Raw genomic sequence first — 22,291 nt, forward strand, 5'->3', positions numbered from 1 at the left:
TCAAAACTTAATTTTTGATTAGTAATATGCATTGCTAAGAACTTCATTTGGACAACTTTAAAGATGATTTTCTCAATATTTAGATTTTTTTGCACCCTCAGATTCCAGATTTTCAAATAGTTGTATCTCAGCCAAATATCAGATGATGTATACATCTCAATTTCGAAAAATTGACCCTTATGACTGGTTTTGTGGTCCAGGGTCACATATGGAAAAAAGTTAACAAAACTGCTTTGCTGCTCATCAGTATTTTAAAAATTGAATCAAAAGGTATTTGGTGTGACCACAATGCACAGTGAGAGAGAGAGAAAAACAACAACAAAAAAAGGAAGTTATATTATTATATATAGAGCAGAGTTGCAAACCCTCAAGGTCATCAAGGTCAATATGTTTAAAAATTTAGATAATTAAATTTTTATGACAAAGCATGGTTAGTTCACATTTTAAAATGTTGTGGTTTGACTCCTCAAAAAATGAATACAATATTTATGTAAAAATTCAAACATGCTTATTCTGACCTGTACATATTAAAATATATAAAAGAATAAAGGAGCTTATTACATTTTATTGTGTTTTAAATGAGTATAAAATTCTTTAGAAATATATGTTATAAACTGATTTTTGTTGTAAATACGCCTGACAAGATTGTTACACTGAATTATATTTTAGTGGGTGTCTTTTGTAAATCAGGGGAAAATGTATGATATTTATTTTTTGCTCAGAAAAACAAAAACAAAATTGCAATTAAATTAAACAGAAAACTTTTTAATTTTTTTGGGGAAAAACAACAATTTAAAGTAGTATTACACTTATTGTTTTTATGCTTAAACCCTTTTTCGTCTTTGACCCACATTTATAAAAACTTGACAAATTATTTTAAAGTAGATTATTATTATTATTATTATTAGCTTTATCTTTGACATTCTTATTTGCATTGAAAAAAAAATCTAAATATAAAATGTCCCCCCAATCCTTCCCCTTTAAACACCGATCAAACCTTTATCAATGGCTGCATTAAGTCCACTGTCGCCTCATCAACAGCAGTAATGCCCATTATTTGAGGTCTAATGGAGAACTAAAGCTGAATCCCAGAGGCCTGGTGAATTAACTGCACCCAAGGGACGAGCATGGAACGGGAAAATCATGTGAATCACCCTGACTTTGTTTTGATGTGAACTGGTTTGTTTTTCAGGCCCAGAATAAAGAAACTGGTGCACTAGCTGCAGCCAAAGTCATCGAAACCAAAAGTGAAGAGGAGCTGGAGGACTACATGGTGGAGATCGACATCTTAGCGTCCTGCAACCATCAGTACATCGTCAAACTGCTCGATGCCTTCTTCTACGACAACAAGCTGTCGGTAAGATGGTTAAACGGAGCAAATTGAGCTTTCTTGAACACTACAAGGTGTGCTGCGTGACATAGTTTCTGAATTGCTCAGCGGGTTTAAATTAATCATCTTTGGAAACGTCATACACACACCCCCATCATTCTGTGTTAACTCAACCAGAGGTCCTCTCTAAAAATATTGATTTTGATCATTTTCTTTCTAGTGAAAGAAACACGTAAATGAAGAAGAAAGGCAAAACATTAAATGTCATGGATGTATATTTACTGAGTAATCCACTGTTTTGTAGAGGGGCATCAAAAAGCCAATTTTCACCTGCGATTTGGAGCCAAATTACAGGGGGGTAAAAATTACTTTAGAAAGATGGCAGCATCATGATGTTATTTTTACACAGAGATTGGTAGGTCTATTAGTAAACTCTAAAATGATATTAAGGTATCTTTAATACTTCTTGAGTTATAGCCATGCAAACGTTGGAAAAAAAACTCAAAAAGTGCTTTTTCCTCATTTTTGGACTGTGACCATTGGCATATAATGCAACAAATATTGCTAAAGTCAACAGATTTTACTAATAGACCTACCAATCTCTGTATAAAAATAATATAACGATGCTGCCATCTTTCTAAAGTCATTTCTACCCCCCGGTAATTTGGCTCCAAATCGCAGGTGAAAATTGGCTTTTTGATGCCCCTCTACAAAACAGTGGATTTCTCAGTAAATATACATCCATGACATTCAATATTTTGGCTTTCATTACTATGTATGTTTATCTTTCTTCAGGAAAAAACAAACATAAACAAAATAATAAAGAAAATAGCCCGGGGAGTTCTGAATTCTGGTCTTTTTGGCACAGAATGTGTTTTAACCATTCCTTGATATGACAGACAATTTGCAGGTTTGATAGCTTAATATTCGCTTTCCAAATAAGAGCACATAAACTTCCTCCTAGTATCAAATATTAAGCTTTAAATTAACCATATTGTACATGCATAGTGTTTATCGTGTCACAGAAGTCCATGCATATTTATGTTTTTCATGATAATTTCCCACCTTCTCTCTAAGAGGTGTTCACACAACATTTTACAATGACAAAGCAACCTCCACGCTCAGATTTAATGAGATTTGATGATTCACAGACAGCATTTACAGAAAATGTGCTTGTGCTCCTGAAAATGTAAGGCTGTCTGGTTAATAACTGAACAGTGCATGAGCGAAACCATATTTAACAATCTTAATCAGGACTGATGGCTGTATTTTACTGCTGTGTGAATTTTGTTACGATATCTATAATATGTCAATGATTCGCTAAGTGCAATACTTCACATTGTTGTTCGTCAGTGTGGGACAAGTAGCTGAACACTATATAGAAGTTATTAAGTGAATGTGGATGTTTGTAGTGGACTATTGTAACTCCATAGACGACGTGCTGTCAAGGTAACTGCCTGTAAAAGTGAGTTTTCACGCGGAGCCGGTTATAAAGCATTGCTGGAATTCCTCAGTGTGAAGGTAAATTTGCTCGTCTGAAAGAGACTTCCTTTTCAACAAACCCTAAATACTAAACATTCGCAGTAACTGATTACATGTAATCTGGATTACGTAATCAGATTGCAAAAATTAAGTACTTGTACATTTTGTAATCAGATTACAGTTACTTTTTGTTGATTATATATTATTCAAACAATAGCAAAAGCATTCCTTTTAAATGTTCCTTTCTAATGTAACACATCTTCAGTTTGGTGGACATTCACACAAAGACCAGTCATTAGTCAGGTGACTATAATTACAAAGATAATTGAGAGGCCACACAGCATTTGACAGAAATCATTTCAATATTATGACGTGTTTTCTCAGCATTTCAACATTGCATCAACTACTGATGAACACATTTTTTATTTTTTTTTAATTATCATTCAGTGGGTGATTTAACCATGTATTACATTAAAATTGAATAAAGACTCAAAGACTTGGCAAACATTCATGTTTGAAGTCACGTGACCATGGTATAGTTCATTTATAACCTACAGTTAGCTTCTGCCGAATGTATTTAAGCTTCAAAATTCATAAAAGCTGTGTTTATTTGTGAAGATTATCATGATGAACAAAATGTGTAAGAATCATTTTGTTGTGCAAGAATCTTTTGTTGATCACAGAGCTTTTTTTCTGCAGTAATCCAAAAGCCAATGGAAAATCCTATTAGGTTTTTGTTGAGGAAACCAGGGTGATGTGAACTTCCAGGTTGGTCTACAAAAATATGTGTCCCTGCAGCACAAAAGCAGTCTTAAGTCGCTGGGGTATATTTGTAGCAATAGCCAACAATACATTGTATGGGTCAAAATTATACATTTTTCTTTTATGCCAAAAATCATTAGGATATTAAGTAAAGATCATGTTCCATGAAGATATTTTGTAAATTTCCTACCGTAAATATATAAAAACTTAATGTTTGATTAGTAATATGCATTGCTAAGAACTTCATTTGGACAACTTTAAAGATGATTTTCTCAATATTTAGATTTTTTTGCACCCTCAGATTCCAGATTTTCAAATAGTTGTATCTCGACCAAATATTGTCCTATCCTAACAAACCATACATCAATGGAAAGCTTATTTATTCAGCTTTCAGATGATGTATACATCTCAATTTAAAAAAATTGACCCTTATGACTGGTTTTGTGGTCCAGGGTCATATATGTCATGACCGCAGCACTCTATTGCTTTATACATTGCTTTTAAGCTGTAAATGTTTGATAGATTAGTAATAGAGCTATACTAGAAAAGTTTTAGCATTGACGTATGTTACATTTCTCATACTAAAGCGAGAGGTGTGTTTTGAGATCGTCAGTAGACGCCTGTAATAGCTGTCGGAGCAATCCTTCACTGTCACAGACGAACATATCTGGGTGTGGACGAGGCGTCTCTCGATGAAAAGCACTCAGATGGGAATGTTTGTGGGGTTTTGTGAAAGGAAACGACTGCACACTTGTTGTCAAACAACGAGCACTTGTTCTCTTTAACTTGAGTGTGTCGAGATGACTGATACAGAAGCATCAGACCTTAAGCATTTTGATCGTTCACATTTAGACATAAGCAATGCACAACTGATTGTTTCATTACTATGTGAATCAGCGTGTAGTAAACAGTAATGCATGTGTCAGCACACTGGCATTCACATGTGTGAGAAGAATGGGGGATTTCTGAAGTGGTCACAGTTTCAGTTGAATGCCACAAAAACAAATTCACACTGTAAACTTACCTCTGGCAATGCATTACAAAATAGACTTCAAAACAGTAATATTAAACATTGTTTAACCATTTGTGACCGTGGACCACAAAACCAGTCATAAGGGTCAATAAGCTTTCCATTGATGTATGGTTTGTTAGGATCGCACAATATTTGGCCGAGATACAACTATTTGAAAATCTGGAATCTGAGGGTGCAAAAAAATCTAAATATTGAGAAAATTTTGTGCTCCAGGGTCATATTTAACCTTTTTAAATGTGCGGGTTATCACATTGTTCACCTGTGATGTGACAGGTCATTCGGCATCCCTCCACCACCCCATCTCCACATCTATTTCTATTAATTTCTGTTTTATTGTAGCTCTCTAAGTAATACATGTCAGTTCTCCTGCTTTCATGCCAAATTTATGTACCTCATTTCACTGAACTATTATATGTGGGAAATTTGATTTGATTTGAAACTGGTAAACCATTTTAGCAAAATGTTGTTCATTTACAAATAAATATATTTTCCTGCCATTTTGTTTGTAATCATAAAATGCAAAACAGAAAAAATGGCCATTAAACGATGTTTTTTTTGTTTTGTTTTTAAAATTAATTTTTTTTTAAATTTATAGTGTTGGCTGTTATTTTTATTTATTTATTTATTTTAAAGTTTGATAGTTTTTTTTTGTAATTAAAAAAATGCTCAATTTTTAAATATTTTATAAATCGCATTTATACTTGTAGTAACTAAGTAATCTCAGACTCTCACAATCTGACTTTGTTCTTGTGGTTGGACTAGTTATTCTGCCTTCCTGAACCTGTGGGCATCAATGTGTGTCATTTGGAGTATTCCAGACATTTCAGAAAGAAAGCAACTGATGTAGATGTAGATGCTAAACTCAAAGCGACTGGTTTCTCCAGTCTGTATTACGTCAACAGGTGTTCCTGAAATTAAAGGTCTTTCTTTATAATGTGAAGAGCTCATTTGCAAAAACAGATAACTCCGTTTTTAACAATTTTCAAAAATCATGTTTTTTTCATTGTGCATTTCAATTAATCTCAATCAAACTGCAGTTGGGTTATTTTGATTAGGTTAAAAATAACAAAAAAATACAGCTAACTAACACAATAAAAACATGATAACGTCATAAAAAACATGATTTTTGAAAAACAAAAAACTGAGTTATCTGCTTTTGCAAATAAACTCTTCATATATCTTTAAAAAAAAAATTCTTTGAGTCCGGATCTGTGATTCAAAAAATGCATTTCACTATAGATTTCATACAAGCAATGACTATTAATGCCCAGGTAGATTCAAGTCCGTTTAATCACTGTTCTATATTAATGCACTGCTTTAATTGATGTGCGCACACACACACACACACACCCATCACTCGCACACAGAGAAACATCCAGGAGCACATAAACTTGTTGTCAGCGCTGCCCCACGATTTTTATTATTAAAATAACTTTGATACTGAATCACTACATTTATATGTCTCAGCAATGAGGAGTTAAAGCAGTAACTAAACTCACAGCTTCATTGTTTGTAGAGAGAGACGCACAGATGCAGGTACTTTTCTTCCTTTTTTTCATGGTTATTTGCCATTGACCCACAAATCATCAAATCTTAAAACTTGTAGTTCTGTGATATCTAGTGACTGTATGTTCAGGATCTTGTAATAATAGCTGTAATGTTGGATATAGGGATGTTCATTTTGGTTATTTTTCCTAACCGATAACCGACGCTCGTTTACCGATTATTAACCGTTAACCAACAAGATTATTTTAAATTAACAGTCTGCTTTGCGTCGGGTGGTTCTTTGCCTCCACATCATGCATTAAAATTGTTTAATGCACAGCTAGCTGTGAATTGTCCCTTACATATATATAGCATCACCTACAGGTATATATTTTTTACTGATTTGTTGTCGACTGAAGTCTGTAGATGTTCAGCAGCCGTGTAAACATGCAACAGGTGTGTGAAGATCTCTGTCCTCATGCGTCAGGGCTCAAACTGTCATGGGATTTTCGGAACTCTTGTAAACTGTCTAAGAGCCAATTAAACAGCCGGATAAAGGATGTGAGCTCAAGACAGCTGTCTCTCCTCTATCTGTGCGCTCAATACATCATGTACCTGCGAGCGGAGAAAAACATCATAAAGCTAGGCTATTGGCCTATAAATATAACGATAAATAGGCCTATACGAGAAATATATTTTTACTTAAATAATAAATTAAATGTGAGCTCAAGACAGCTGTCTCTCCTCTATCTGTGCGCTCAACAGCAACATAATCTACTCTTATCCTCTGTTATCGCCATCACACACTCTCTCTGCTTCAGTCCAGTGTGCCTCGACATTATCAGAAATGAATGTTGTGTCTAGTATCTCAGCAAAGGTCAACAGTAGGATTGTTTTTTTTTTCTGACTAGTGCTATGTGAAGACATTACTTACTGTGAAGAACAGTAAATGGCTATAATCTGAACTTCAGTCAATGTTACTCAAGGTTTCTTTCACTAAAAACATTCGCAATTTCTTAACAATTTCTGAATCATTCCCCTCTGAAGTTCTCAAATAGGCTACTCTGATTGAGTTGTATACAATACAGAATAGTTTCAAAGCAGCTTTTCAAAGCATTGCAAAATGCATCAATTCTGAAGTTATTTCTAAGCAGCTCTACAGATGACTGTTGTCATTATTCAGCTCAATTCAGTGTTGATTCAGTTCAGTTCAATAACTGTCGATGTTGCATAGAATGACGATAAAGTAGCATGATAGTGTTTAACACATGAATTATTATATACTACATGCTGTTTCACATACTATTAAAATAGTAGACAGGTGGCTGTAAAGTTTCCATTCCATGTCAACATGCTACATCCAAATCTTTTATTTTAAAGCGTCAAGGAAAATCCATGTTCGCGATCATGCTTTTAGCCGTCTGTTGCGTCTAAATGTAAGTGTGGAGCTCTGTGCCAGTGAGGCGAAAGTGATAATCATCATAATTAATTATTCAGCAGGTTGAATGGGTTCAGTTGAGTTTTTCAGTCATTATTAACAGTGTTGTGGAATTGTCGTTTCTGTTTGTTTAACCTCTTGATGCATTTGTCTGAGATATGCGTGTAGGCGCTCGAGGAATCTCTCCTGTGCATGTGTGAGTTTGCTCAGACTCTCACAATCTGACTTTGTTCTTGTGGTTGGACTATCCTCTAAAAAACGCAATTTTTCATACGCCTAGCGTGTTTCAACCATGCAGCAAACCTTTTTAAATATTTTGATAAATTACTTGTGTCGCATGCAGAATGTTCTCTTGCAGTGAGCACAAACACATTTCTGGTCACTTGAAGCCTGTTGTGTCGTGTCTGGTTAAGATGCAGTGTAAATGATCACCTTTCACTAAACTGTTTGTGCAGTTTAATCTTTATGCCAACTATATTTCACACAAATTATCATCATCTCAGGGCAATTTTTGCTTGCCTGCCAGACTGATTTAATAATCATGAGGTGGAAAATCAGCAGTTGATTTTTAGTTTGTGTAAACTATTTGCTGTTCAAAAGTTTGGGATCAGTAAGCCTTCTGATGTTTTTTTAAAGAATAATTTATTTGATTATAAAAAAAAATACAGTAAAAAAAAAACACAGTAATATTGTGAAATATATATATATATTTTTCTAAGCAATCTTGAACCTGTGATACTTTTTTCAGGATTCTTTGATGAATAAAAAAAAAGAAAACAGCATTTATTCAAAATAGAAATCTTTTGTCACAATATACAGTACACTACTGTTCAAAAGTTTGGGGTCAGTAATTGTTTGTTCTTTCTTTTTTTTGAAAGAAATTAATACTTTTATTCAGCAAGGATGTGTTCAATTGATAACGAGTGATAGTAAAGACTTATATTGTTAGAAAAGACTTATATTTTGAATAAATGCTGTTATTTTGCACTTTTTATTCATCAAAGAATCCTGAAAAGAGTATCACAGGTTCCAAAAAATATTTGTCAGCAAAACTGTTTCCAACATTGATAATAAATCAGCATATTAGAATGATTTCTGAAGATCATGTGACACTGAAGACTGGAGTAATGATGCTGAAAATACAGCTGCGCATCACAGGAATAAATAATATTTTAAAATATATTAAAATAGAAAATCATTATTTTAAATTGTAATAATATTTCACAATATTACTGTGTTTTTTTCTGTATTTTGATCAAATAAATGCAGCCTTGATGAGCAGAAGAGACTTCTTTAAAAAAATAAAAATAATAATAGTAATAATAATAAATAAACATCTTACTAATACCAAACTTTTGAATGGTAATATGTGACCCTGGAGCACAAAACCAGTTATAAGGGTCAATTTTTCTAAATTGAGATTTATACATCACCTGAAAGCTGAATTAATAAGCTTTCCATTGATGTATGGTTTGTTAGGATAGGACAATATTTGGTCGAGATACAACTATTTGAAAATCTTCAATACAAATATTGAGAAAATCATCTTTAAAGTTGTTCAAATGAAGTTCTTAGTAATGCATATTACTAATCAAAAATTACGTTTTGATATATTTACGGTAGGAAATGTACAAAATATATTCATGGAACATGATCTTTACTTAATATCCTAATGATTTTTGGCATGAAAGAAAAATTAATAATTTTGACCCATACAATGTATTGTTGGCTATTGCTACAAATATACCCCAGCGACTTAACACTGCTTTTGTGCTCCAGGGACACATATAAGAGTATAAGAGTCATGAAGTTAATTCCTCAGATTCTCAAATAAACTGCATCAATCTGATATTGTTCACATACACTGCACCACCTTTTCCTGTTTACATCAAATGGCTCTTTTCTTTCAACTCCACTGAGTTCTTCTGTGTCTGAATGAGCCAGAAATCTCTCTGAACTAAACCCTCTCATGTTGTTCCTCATTTCCCCCACAGATAATGATCGAGTTTTGCCCCGGAGGTGCTGTCGATGCCACCATGTTAGGTAAGACCTGAATCTCCTATTGCTTCCCTTCATCTTATCATGTTTATAAAAGCCCCCTGCAGCTTCCCTCTGATGATCTTGGTCGTTAGCTCATGGGTGAGTAGGCAAACACATTTATTCCTGAAGTTTAAAAAGATATTGCATTATTTTGGGTATTTTAAGGTCACTCAGAGTTCAATGCCTTTGGTTACACTGCCTTGCCTCTCGAACTCAAGTTTTGAGTGCGTGTTTGACGTTGACAGAATTTTGTGTGTATTGTTGGTATCTTTCAGAGCTGGACAGGGGTCTTGAAGAGCCTCAGATCCGGGTGGTCTGTAAGCAAATGCTGGAGGCTCTTCAGTATCTCCACAGCATGAAGATCATCCACAGAGACCTGAAGGCTGGAAACATCCTCCTCACGCTGGACGGAGACATCAAGCTAGGTTCGTATATAAGCGAACCAGTCGGCTGCGGTTTAAAACTGACAACCACAGTTACAGAATTAAACTAGCTGATTTGTGCTGAGGTTTCTCTTCTGGATGAAGGCCATTTATTTGGCTTTTTTGTCTTTTTTTTTCTCAAGCACACAAACTTGTTCTAATTTGATGAGGGCCAATAATTCTGTTCCAGAACCTACTGAGCAGCCGGTAACACTTTAGTTTAGGAACCAATTCTCACTATTAACTAGTTGCTTATTAGCATGCCTATAATGAACATATTGGCTGTTTATAAGTACTGCCTTATTCTGCATGACCATATTCTACATTCCTAATCCTACCCAATACCTAAACGTAACAACTACCTTACTAACTATTAATAGGCAGCAAATTAGGAGTTATTGAGGCAAAATTCGTAGTTAATGGTTTGTTAATAGCGAAAATGGGACCTTATAATAAAGTGTGACCGAGCAGCCTTGATGTTTATTGTCCGCATAGGCAGCCGCCACCTTTATTTAATTTAATTTAATTTTATCTCTTATGCCCAATAAGGCTGCATTTATTAGATAAAAAAATACACTAAAATTAAACATTTTGCAGATATTTTCTATGTGAATATCTGTTAAAATGTAATTTATTTCTGTGATCAAAGCTGTATTTTCAGCATCATTACTCCAGTCTTCAGTGTCACATGATCTTCAGAAATCATTCTAATATGCTGATTTGCTGCTCAAGAAACATTTCTGATTATTATCAATGTTGAAAACCATTGTGCTGCTTCATATTTTTGTGGAAACCATAATACGCTACCAATTAATAGTAGTCAGTACCATTCATATAATACTTTTATTCAGCAAGGACATATTAAAATGATCAGGTGTGTGGCTGTGATGTGCCTTAAAATGCTTTCTATTTAGGCAGCTCACTAGATTTTGTAACAGAGCAAAAGATCTCTTACTAATCTTTTGACCTCACACACACACACACACACACACTCTCTCTCTCTCTCTCTCTCTCTCACTCACACACACACACACACACACACTCTCTCTCTCTCTCTCTCTCTCTCACTCACACACACACACACACACACACTCTCTCTCTCTCTCTCTCTCTCTCACTCACACACACACACACACACACACTCTCTCTCTCTCTCTCTCTCTCTCACTCACACACACACACACACACACACTCTCTCTCTCTCTCTCTCTCTCTCACTCACACACACACACACACACACACTCTCTCTCTCTCTCTCTCTCTCTCACTCACACACACACACACACACACACTCTCTCTCTCTCTCTCTCTCTCTCACTCACACACACACACACACACACACTCTCTCTCTCTCTCTCTCTCTCTCACTCACACACACACACACACACACACTCTCTCTCTCTCTCTCTCTCTCTCACTCACACACACACACACACACACACTCTCTCTCTCTCTCTCTCTCTCTCACTCACACACACACACACACACACACTCTCTCTCTCTCTCTCTCTCTCTCACTCACACACACACACACACACACACTCTCTCTCTCTCTCTCTCTCTCTCACTCACACACACACACACACACACACTCTCTCTCTCTCTCTCTCTCTCTCACTCACACACACACACACACACACACTCTCTCTCTCTCTCTCTCTCTCTCACTCACACACACACACACACACACACTCTCTCTCTCTCTCTCTCTCTCTCACTCACACACACACACACACACACACTCTCTCTCTCTCTCTCTCTCTCTCACTCACACACACACACACACACACACTCTCTCTCTCTCTCTCTCTCTCTCACTCACACACACACACACACACACACTCTCTCTCTCTCTCTCTCTCTCTCACTCACACACACACACACACACACACTCTCTCTCTCTCTCTCTCTCTCTCACTCACACACACACACACACACACACTCTCTCTCTCTCTCTCTCTCTCTCACTCACACACACACACACACACACACTCTCTCTCTCTCTCTCTCTCTCTCACTCACACACACACACACACACACACTCTCTCTCTCTCTCTCTCTCTCTCACTCACACACACACACACACACACACTCTCTCTCTCTCTCTCTCTCTCTCACTCACACACACACACACACACACACTCTCTCTCTCTCTCTCTCTCTCTCACTCACACACACACACACACACACACTCTCTCTCTCTCTCTCTCTCTCTCACTCACACACACACACACACACACACTCTCTCTCTCTCTCTCTCTCTCTCACTCACACACACACACACACACACACTCTCTCTCTCTCTCTCTCTCTCTCACTCACACACACACACACACACACACTCTCTCTCTCTCTCTCTCTCTCTCACTCACACACACACACACACACACACTCTCTCTCTCTCTCTCTCTCTCTCACTCACACACACACACACACACACACTCTCTCTCTCTCTCTCTCTCTCTCACTCACACACACACACACACACACACTCTCTCTCTCTCTCTCACACTCACACACACACACACACACACACACACACAAACAACGTTTGCCAAGAGCTGACTTATAATATTTCATTACACTTCTCTACTCAAGTCTCACTGGATTTAGTGATTGAATGAGAGAATTATTCCCTCTGAATGCTGCTTAACGTGTAACTGAATGTGGCTTCATTGTGTGTTGGTTAATGGTAGCTCAGAATGTCAGATACTAGAGTATCAGTCCTTTACTGCTTCCTGTGAGAGAAACTTTAAACGTGCTTCAGATGCTGCTCCTCCAAACATCAGCTCCACGGATGACTGAGGAGACACATAAATATATATCCAAACCCTGCATTTGATAGACGGAACAATCATGCATGTGTTTCTCAACCCTTACTGGAAAAGCAGCAGCAAAAAGCAGCAATATCAAATATAATCTACAAAAAAAAAAAAAAACTAGCAATTAATTGATTAAAAATAGAGTCTAAACCACTAATATTGTAAATTATTTTTACTATTTTAAGTAACTGTCTATTATCGAAGAATCCTGGAAAAATGTTTCAACATTGATAATAATACTAATAAATGTTTCTTGAGCAGCAAATCAGCATATTAGAAGGATTTCTGAAGATCATGTGACACTGAAGACTGGAGTAATGATGCTGGAAATACAGATTTGATCAAAGAAATAAATTACATTTAAACAGATATTCACAGCTATTTTAAACTGTAATAATATTTCACAATATTACAGTTTTTACTGTATTTTTAATCAAATAAATGCAGGCTTGATGAGCAGAAGAGACTTCTTTCAAAAACATTTAAAAATCTTACTGATCCCAAACTTTTGAATGGTAGTGTAACTTATATATTAGAGGTTTTACTGATTGCAATGTGACATTTTTTTAAACTGGGATAAAATCTTCATGCAGTTTCTGCTTTTTGTTACAGCGGATTTTGGAGTTTCTGCAAAAAACACAAAAACTCTTCAAAGACGAGACTCTTTTATCGGGACTCCATATTGGTAAGTGCTATAAATCAGTGATCTGCTGTCATAATCACTTCAGGCAGAAAGGTATGAAGGTTGATCTAATTACAACATCCTTATTAATATTTACTGCAGTCTGTTAATATTTACTGGCTGCAAACAGGCTCTTCATGCAAGTCACTAGATAAAAGTCCTATGATAATTAAAAATTTAATATTTCACAAAAATGAGCCATATTTCACCAAAAAAAAAAAAATGCAAAAATAAATTTTTAACATTATATGTTTTACTTAAAAATAAACGTTATTTTATGCAAAATAGAATTATGTAATTATATAAAAAAACAATTATAATTAATAATTGCTGGTTTATTACATTATCATTACATATATAAGAACAAATAGGCTTTTAAGAAAAATATTAGGGATGCACAGAAATGAATTTCACACCAAAGCACCGAAACCAAAATTAGAGTTTTCATTTCACAGAAAATCAAAAATGAACATATTGTTTATTTAATAATCAATTAATCAAATTTATTTAATAATCAACACTCAAATAATCAACACTACATTTAAGTGTTTATAAACATTTTGATTTTTAATTATATAATTATGTTTCTACTGTAGTGGCTGTAATAACTTGTTTTCATGACAGATTTATTCAAACACACGTTTAATAATGAAGACAACAGGATAATTGGAATATAATGAATTTGTAGTATAGTTCATAAATTTAGCAAAATGCTAGAATGCTAGAATGCTAAATGACTAACGAGCTATGGACAGCTTTCTAGAGGTAAATGTGAAGTTATGTGACATTGTTTCCAAGCTTTTTTATTGACGTCTTTCTGTGGTTGAAAGATTGAGTAATTACATTCATTTCAGGAAGTTGTTCTGTTTCTTTCAACACCTCATGTTTATTTTGTACTATAGTTAGTAGTAAAGAGGGAGCAATGATCGGTTCATGTGCCGCTTACACTGAGCTCTGATTTAATGTCACTGTTTCGGGTCAATAATTTCAGCCCTCCAAAACGGTTTCAGTTGCTGAAAGTTCAGTGCGTATTATATTTGTGACCCTGGAGCACAAAAGCAGTCTTAAGTCGCTGGGGTATATTTGTAGCAATAGCCAACAATACATTGCATGGGTCAAAATTATAGATTTTTCTTTTATGCCAAAAATCATTAGGATATTAAGTAAAGATCATGTTCCATGAAGATATTTTGTAAATTTCCTACCGTAAATATATCAAAACTTAATTTTTGATTAGTAATATGCATTGCTAAGAACTTCATTTGGACAACTTTAAGATGATTTTCCTCAATATTTAGATTTTCTTGCTCCCTCAGATTCCAGATTTTCAAATAGTTGTATCTCGACCAAATATTGTCCGATCCTAACAAACCATACATCAATGGAAAGCTTATTTATTCAGCTTTCAGATGGTATATAAATCTCAGTTTCAAAAAATTGACCCTTGTGACTGGTTTTGTGCTCCAGGGTCACATATGTAATCATGTAATCCATAAAAAGTAACTGTAATCTGATTACGAATATTTAAAATTACAAGTACTTTTTAAAATTCGATTACTTGTAATTGGTTACTACCTAGCACTGCTGGCTAAATATCTGCATATCTGTCTTTTAATACTCGTCTCCTTACTGGGAATGCATTCAAGCTCTTTGGTTTTGCTCTAACCGGCTCTGAGGCGGATCGTTCCTGATGTGTCCTGTATGTTCAGGATGGCTCCAGAGGTGGTGATGTGCGAGACCATGAAGGACGCTCCATACGACTACAAAGCCGACATCTGGTCGCTGGGCATCACGCTGATCGAGCTGGCTCAGATAGAGCCGCCTCACCACGAGCTGAACCCCATGAGGGTCCTGCTAAAAATTGCCAAGTCTGAGCCTCCCACCCTGCAGCAGCCTGCCAAGTGGTGAGCCACAAAGATTTTAGTGACTTACATCATTACTGTAAGATTCCTTCCAAAGATGAGCGTAACTGGGGCTTTTCTCTTAGATTTATAGCTTTTAACATTTCTAGAATATGACTGAATGTTGAAAAAGAATGGCTGTCGAATGTTATTTCATTACTATTGCACAATAAGAGATCGTATCCCCCTCTCGGGCGAATGTTTATGGTTTTGTATATTTTAGGTCAATGGAATTTAACGATTTCCTGAAAAAAGCTTTGGACAGAAACCCTGAGACGAGGCCGACGACTGCTCAGCTTCTAGACGTAAGGAATTTCACACATACACTTCTCATGTGGAATTTAATGCATTTCGAGACGGTATGTGTGTGCAAATGAATGCACATGAAGGAAACGGCTACAGAAAACCCCAAAACGGCTTCCTATCCCGCTGGATGAAGGGAATTAGAGCAATTTGCGTTCTTCCTTTGGGATATTTCTCCACCTCCACCCCATCCGCTGAGCAAAACAAAATGAAAAAGATCATGTAGAGTAGATGTGCTGTTTTGAAAACAGCCCAGAATAGTCCTGAACTGGCGTCAAAACGTGCCGGAAGTTTTATTAGAAACAGCAACACGATAGTTTGCATCAAATCGTAAGAACGATGATCTGACCAATTCAAATCGCAACCCACAAATCGTCAAACCACTTTTCCTTCAGTGGATAATTTACTCTTTTACGTTTATTAGTAGTTTTCTACCTGTATTAATTACATGTATATTATTAAATGTTACACGATGGTTCAGAGACGAAGAGGGGTTTTCATGCAAAACAATAAAAAGTTTAATACAGTTTAAAAAAAAATTTATCGTACGTTACAATGTGTCCAGTTAATTTTTATTTTTTTCTGAGCAAAAAATTCGTTTTTTTTAAAACATTTTTTAACCATAATTTACAGAAGACCCACTAAAATGTCATTCATTGTAACAATTATGCGTCATTAAAAGGCTCTATTTTGGAATCACAGCGAAGCCCTAAAATCTAATTAATTGTCATTTTAAATCTTTACCAGTCTTGTAAACAGTACCTGTTTTTCCGCAAAATGTTTTTAATCTTTGAAAATATAATAAAAACTTTTATGATCATTTTCTCTTAATATATTTTAATAACTACAGGTAAGAATAAGTATGTTGTTTCATTTTCGCATGAATATATCTTTGTCACTGAATTATGATGGAACATTATTTCACTCATATTTTGCCATTTCATTTTCACAAAAGTTATTTGGAACATTAAAGTAGACAGTTTAGTTGCATTTAATATGCTTTCTGTGTGTATAAAATCACTTTTGTAAATTTAATTTGATGCAGATATCAAAATGGGATGTCTTGTGTTTGAGCCATATTTATTTATTTATTTTTACATTAATAATTTATTTGTAATTCCTACATAAACTACGAATAATTTTGTGGCTGGTCAATTCTCTCGCTGTTGGCACGCGTGTTAAAAGTTAATTCTGGGCATCTGCAGAGCACAAAACTGAATATAAAGGAACTTCAGCTCATTTTCTGATAGCACTCTCTCTTCTGGGTGTTTCATATTACATATTCATTTAACGCTCTGCTGCATACAAAGCAGCCTGGAAGACAGGTGTTTGTTGGGCTGAAGGTGACATTGATATGCAGTACATGCTTTTCTGTGAAGAGTTGTGTGCTGAGTTCATTTATCATTGTTAGATCCTGAGTGCCAAACATTTACTGCAAAGTCAAAGTCTTTATAGGCCGGTCTGTAGTTTAAACTGATCATCAAAACTTTAAGGGCATCATATGAATGTTCCACAAAGGCAACTTTTATACAAAGTCAGTGTTGGCTATTTTCTGGAAACTATGAATTGGGAAGCAATTAATGATGCATGTCGTGTGAATTGGGATGCATTGGCTGTAGTTTCTTCACTGGCTGTAGTTTCTTCATTGGCTGTAGTTTCTTCACTGGCTGTAGTTTCTTCACTGAGTGTAGTTTCTTCATTGGCTGTAGTTTCTTCACTGGCTGTAGTTTCTTCATTGGCTGTAGTTTCTTCACTGGCTGTAGTTTCTTCACTGGCTGTCGTTTCTTCATTGGTTGTAGTTTCTTTACTGGGTGTACCGTAGTTTCTTCATTGGCCGTAGTTTCTTCACTGGCTGTAGTTTCTTCATTGGTTGTAGTTTCTTCACTGGCTGTAGTTTCTTCACTGAGTGTAGTTTCTTCACTGGCTGTAGTTTCTTCACTGGCCGTAGTTTCTTCATTGGCCGTAGTTTCTTCACTGGCTGTAGTTTCTTCACTGGCTGTAGTTTCTTCTTTGGCTGTAGTTGCGGTAATTGATATTGCTGGCTGTATGTTTTTAACGCTTGACTCGCCCTCACATACGCTCGGCAGCAGGGACGCTTCAATTAAACAAGGTGCAACTCAGCTGAATAATAGATGAGAGCAGCGTTTCTCTCCATTACACTGCTGCTTTCACAGTTCAGTTAAAGTCCTCAGTACCTGAGCACCGCACAACCTTCATCTAACTCAGCTCTTCTCATAATTAAACCCCAGACTCTCTCAAGAACATTTTTTTTTTTTTTTAATGAACTGCCAATTTTGCTGATTTAAAGTGAAATAACATGCTAACACAAGTCCTACAACAATCTGAGAGGTCAAGGATGGACATTTCTGCCCAAACCACATGACATTAATGAATATGACAAATAAATAAAAAAAATCATATTCCACTACAGCAGTGTTTCCCAAATTGGGGATTGTGAGTTGATGTAAAGATAATAATTAAATCATAAAAAAATTAAATGACAACGAATAATCATTTTAAAATAAAAATAAACAAAATAAAACACCAACTAAAAATATTAAATATTTTATTTGTTTATTTGTTTGACCATTAACCACCATCAGAGAACCATGCAAATGTAAATTAGTTGTTAAATTATTGAAAGATTAATTTTAAAGTAAATATTTAAGGTCAAAGGGGTTCAATCATTTTTATAATTATTTTCAAAATATTGAGTCCAAATATTTGTGAACTAAACTGAATAAAGACCATTTCAGATATGAATACTTGCTCTTACCATTTACTGTAATTTGATTGTGTTTCTTTTCTAAACATTGCAAAGCCACATGAAATTTGAAATTTGTTTTACGGTTTGACTACAAAAAAAAGACACATAATCAAAACAAATAAAGTCCCCCAATTTCAATTCTCCAGCCCATGTTATTTGTGCATGCTGCTTAAGGTGGCATGTTATTGTTATGCACAATGAATAACTGTTTTGGAGTTTGTACTGCTATGTATAATCTTTCCACGTGTGTGCTGTGTTTCAGCATTCTTTCGTCAGTTCGGTGAAGACCAACCGTCCGCTGAGAGAGCTTGTGGCCGAGGCCAAAGCCGAGGTGATGGAGGAGATCGAGGACAATCATGAAGAAGGAGAAGACGAGGACCCTGCTGACCTCTCATCTGTACGGGTCTGACATCTCTCACTCATCACCCCCCCCAGTGTCTCTGTATCACACATCTCTCAGTATATGCAGATAGAGGGTACAAATAATGCACTGCTCATGGAAAAGTGCTCAGGGCGTAAAGAGAGACATGTTTGTTTAGTGCTTTGACAACTGCAATTGTTATTGTATGGAAAGTTTATTCCATGATTCAGTGCGGGTGTATCCGTGAAAGACAAAAGCAGTGCAAACATGCCAAGAACTCGATGAGTTATGCAGATATGTTCTCATTTTGGTTATGTAACTCCTACCATTGCTACGATGTATACAGTAAGCACATTTTTTGTATGCATAAAATACCTGGATGATCATTGCCAAAATTAGATGCATGCAGCAGTGCAGGGAATGCTGTGTCCCACAATGCAATGCATTGATGAATTAATTACAGCCAGAACTCTTAAACACTTCCAATGCGGTCTCCCATCCAAGTGCTAACCGAGCCGAACTTTGCCAAGCGTCCAAGATCAGATGAGATTGTGCATTTCCCTGGTTGTATGGCCATAAGCTAATGTTTCACTCAATAGGAAAAATGTCTTAAAAAGGCCTTACAAAGTCTTAATTCACTCTTCCACAAATTAATGCCTTAAAAAGGTCTTTAATCGCTGCAAAAGGTCCTCAATTCTTAGTCATGGCAATAAATGTTGCATGCATTGCAAAAAAATTAATATCTTGCTCAGTATTTTTTTTTTTCTTGGTTTACTAATACATATATCTAAACATGCTAACCTCAAGATACTTGGGATGCATGAAGTCTTGAAGATATGAAGTCTTGTTGAACATAATTGAGTTTATGCTAAAAACAAGAACAGATCTGTCAATGGGGTTAAAAAACTTGTTTTCCCTTTGAATTAAGTAGATTTTTTTCTGAGCCTGCTGGCAGATATTTGTTCTTGTTTTAATCATAGACTCACTTCATTTTGATCATTTCTCAGAAAACGAGACTCGTGTCATTTTGCTTCTCAAGTAAATCTATCTTGATTTAAGAATCTTTAGACATTTGCACTGGAAAGCAAGACAAAAATGCTGAGTAAGAACAGCACTTTTTGCAGTGTTAATCAGAAGATACATTTCACATTTATGCATTTGGCAGATGCTTTTATCCAAAATGACTTGCATTGCATTCAAGTCAGACATACATTTTATCAGTTCTCGCTTTCCCTGGAAATCGAACCCATGACCTTGGCGTTGCAAGCATCGTGCTCTTCTGTTTGAGCTACAGGAAGGTACAGTAAAAATGATTTCCATATTCTAATGTTTCTGACCAGAACTGTTCAAATCAAAGCTATTTTTTGTATAATAAATAATGGAGATCTGTTATAAGTTGTATATTCAAACTTTAAAGTGTTGCTGTACAACTCATAGTAGACATTTTTTATTAAGGGAACATATTGACATATTATGTTCCCTTCAGTTTATTCCTTTTATTGCCTTGTTCTTAAAAAGGTCTAAAATCTGTAGAAACCCTCCAGCAGGGTTGCCAGGTGTGCAAAACAAAACCAGCCCAATTGCTATTCAAAACTAGCCTAATCGTGTGTTTCCATGGTTTTCTCCTCTGTTGGGGCTCCACTCAGTCAAAATAGAGTTCCAGGGGTTGGGGGGAGATCACTTTAATCCGCAGACTAAAAAACAACCTGCGGCAACAGTGTAAAAGTAGTCAGATTCTGCAGTAAAACCAAGGACTTGGCAACCCTGTCCTCTAGTTTCCCATTGCAAAAAGCACTGGGCGCCACGACACCTTGATGTAGCCTTCAAAGCACAATATTGTTGTAGCGTCTCTTCCGCTCATGTGTGTCCCCACCCAACTTTCACATCCATTTAAAGATCTATTCTAGGCCGCTCACAGTAAATGTGTTGACATGGCACAATGTGCTCCAAAATAACCCTTAATACAATTACGCTTCTCATCTGGCCTTCATTTAAAAATGAAACAAAAGACATGCCCTCCACATTTCTTTAGAGTTAAAGCACAGGACAATAGGACAAAGGGTGAAGGCATGCAGCTGTGTATGAGTTTACTGTCAGTATGTGGCCTGCTGCCAACTTTAGCTTCTTTATTAAAAACACTACATCATCTCTATGTGTTTTCTCAGTCAGTTTTAGTACTGGGGAAACCATTGCATTGCTGGTTTACTCTGACAAACCGTAGTAAACCTGTGAAGCTTGGCCTCCAAGTGTGACAGATGCAATACTGCACAATGGGACTGACAGAAGAAAGAAAGAATGTAATTGTCAGGCCTTTACGTCCCATAAGCCGCTTTCTGTCTGTGTTCTTTCTAGGCCCCCATCAAAGACCCGTCAGAAACCAGTGAGACCAGTTTATACGGGGACCATCGCCACAGTGAAGCTCCAATGGAGCTCGAGGAGGAGCCCAGGACCTCTGTGTCCACCGAAACTCCTTTGAAAGAGCAGGAGGACGATCTCAGCGACAGGTTTCCAGAGGAGGATCACGACAAACCTGAGAGCGAGGCGTCAGGCAAGACCTCCAGCTCTGACTCCGGCATTGAGGATGGAAAAAGTACGCCCACCTCCGAGGAGGACGCCAAGGCAGTCGAGAGCACCGAACCAGAGCTTCCCTTGCTGAGAACAGCAGAACCTTCAGAGTCATCCGAATCTTCCTGGGTGGCACCAGAGAAACCGGAGGAACCGGAGAAGGAAGATGCTCACAGTGCAAGGGAAATGCCTAGACAGCAACCGCACGCCATGCTGAACCGAACCGAGTCCAAGGAGCCGAGCAATCGCATGTCTGAGATGAGCGACATGTCCTCTTTGGCTGGCGAGGATGTGGAAAGTTTGCTGCCTCATGCCAACGGCAGGTTATCAAAACGATACTCTGATGTGACGAGTGAGAACATGGACATCAGCCTGAACCTGTCCAGTGATATGTCCGTCAACAAAGACTTGGGCACCATCTCTTTACGGGTGAGTCTGTGTTTGAGGCATGTTTTCGTATAAATTGGACGTGTTTGCTAAAACCCTCTCCAGTAAGTTCTGATGTAAAACATTTACCAGGGCTCCGGACACACTACATGATTTAGCCTTGATTTTCTGAATCTTGAATTGCAGACAAAAGCCCAAAATTTGGAGGCAAATCAGTGCTCACTCACATGAGAAATGATCGCAATGCTTGAATTATCAAAGACGCAAACTGAGGGAATCGCTGATGCATCACTGATGCACAGGAGATATTAAACAGGTTAAACTTCTCTGCAGTCCAGATCCTGTAGTGTGAAATGCGTTTCGACTGGAACTGATATCCAGATCCAGTCAGAGCGAGCCTCTAGTTAACTACTCACCGATTTGAATTATCCGGTCAGAGCGAGTCTCTAGTTAACAACTCACCGATTCGAACGATCCGGTCAGAACGAGCCTCTAGTTAACAACTCACCGA

General features: G+C 36.6%; 1 protein-coding gene across 2 annotated transcripts in view; it reads left to right on the forward strand.

Annotated features, from left to right (window-relative positions):
* Positions 1-22,291, forward strand: part of LOC107713595 (serine/threonine-protein kinase 10-like) — a 52,642-nt gene that overhangs the window by 11,517 nt on the left and 18,834 nt on the right. Inside the window, exons 2-9 of one of the 2 annotated variants that reach the window (XM_016519149.1) lie at positions 1,193-1,357; positions 9,525-9,573; positions 9,846-9,995; positions 13,427-13,499; positions 15,206-15,400; positions 15,621-15,702; positions 18,730-18,870; positions 21,181-21,822. In XM_016519149.1, the coding sequence (XP_016374635.1) occupies positions 1,193-1,357; positions 9,525-9,573; positions 9,846-9,995; positions 13,427-13,499; positions 15,206-15,400; positions 15,621-15,702; positions 18,730-18,870; positions 21,181-21,822 (1,497 nt within the window). The remainder of the gene's footprint in view (positions 1-1,192; positions 1,358-9,524; positions 9,574-9,845; positions 9,996-13,426; positions 13,500-15,205; positions 15,401-15,620; positions 15,703-18,729; positions 18,871-21,180; positions 21,823-22,291) is intronic. The other variant, XM_016519151.1, reaches the window with a different exon arrangement.

This window comes from Sinocyclocheilus rhinocerous, unplaced genomic scaffold (genome assembly GCF_001515625.1).
Source record: "Sinocyclocheilus rhinocerous isolate Xijiao unplaced genomic scaffold, SAMN03320098_v1.1 scaffold599, whole genome shotgun sequence".
In the NCBI taxonomy this organism is placed as follows: domain Eukaryota; kingdom Metazoa; phylum Chordata; class Actinopteri; order Cypriniformes; family Cyprinidae; genus Sinocyclocheilus; species Sinocyclocheilus rhinocerous.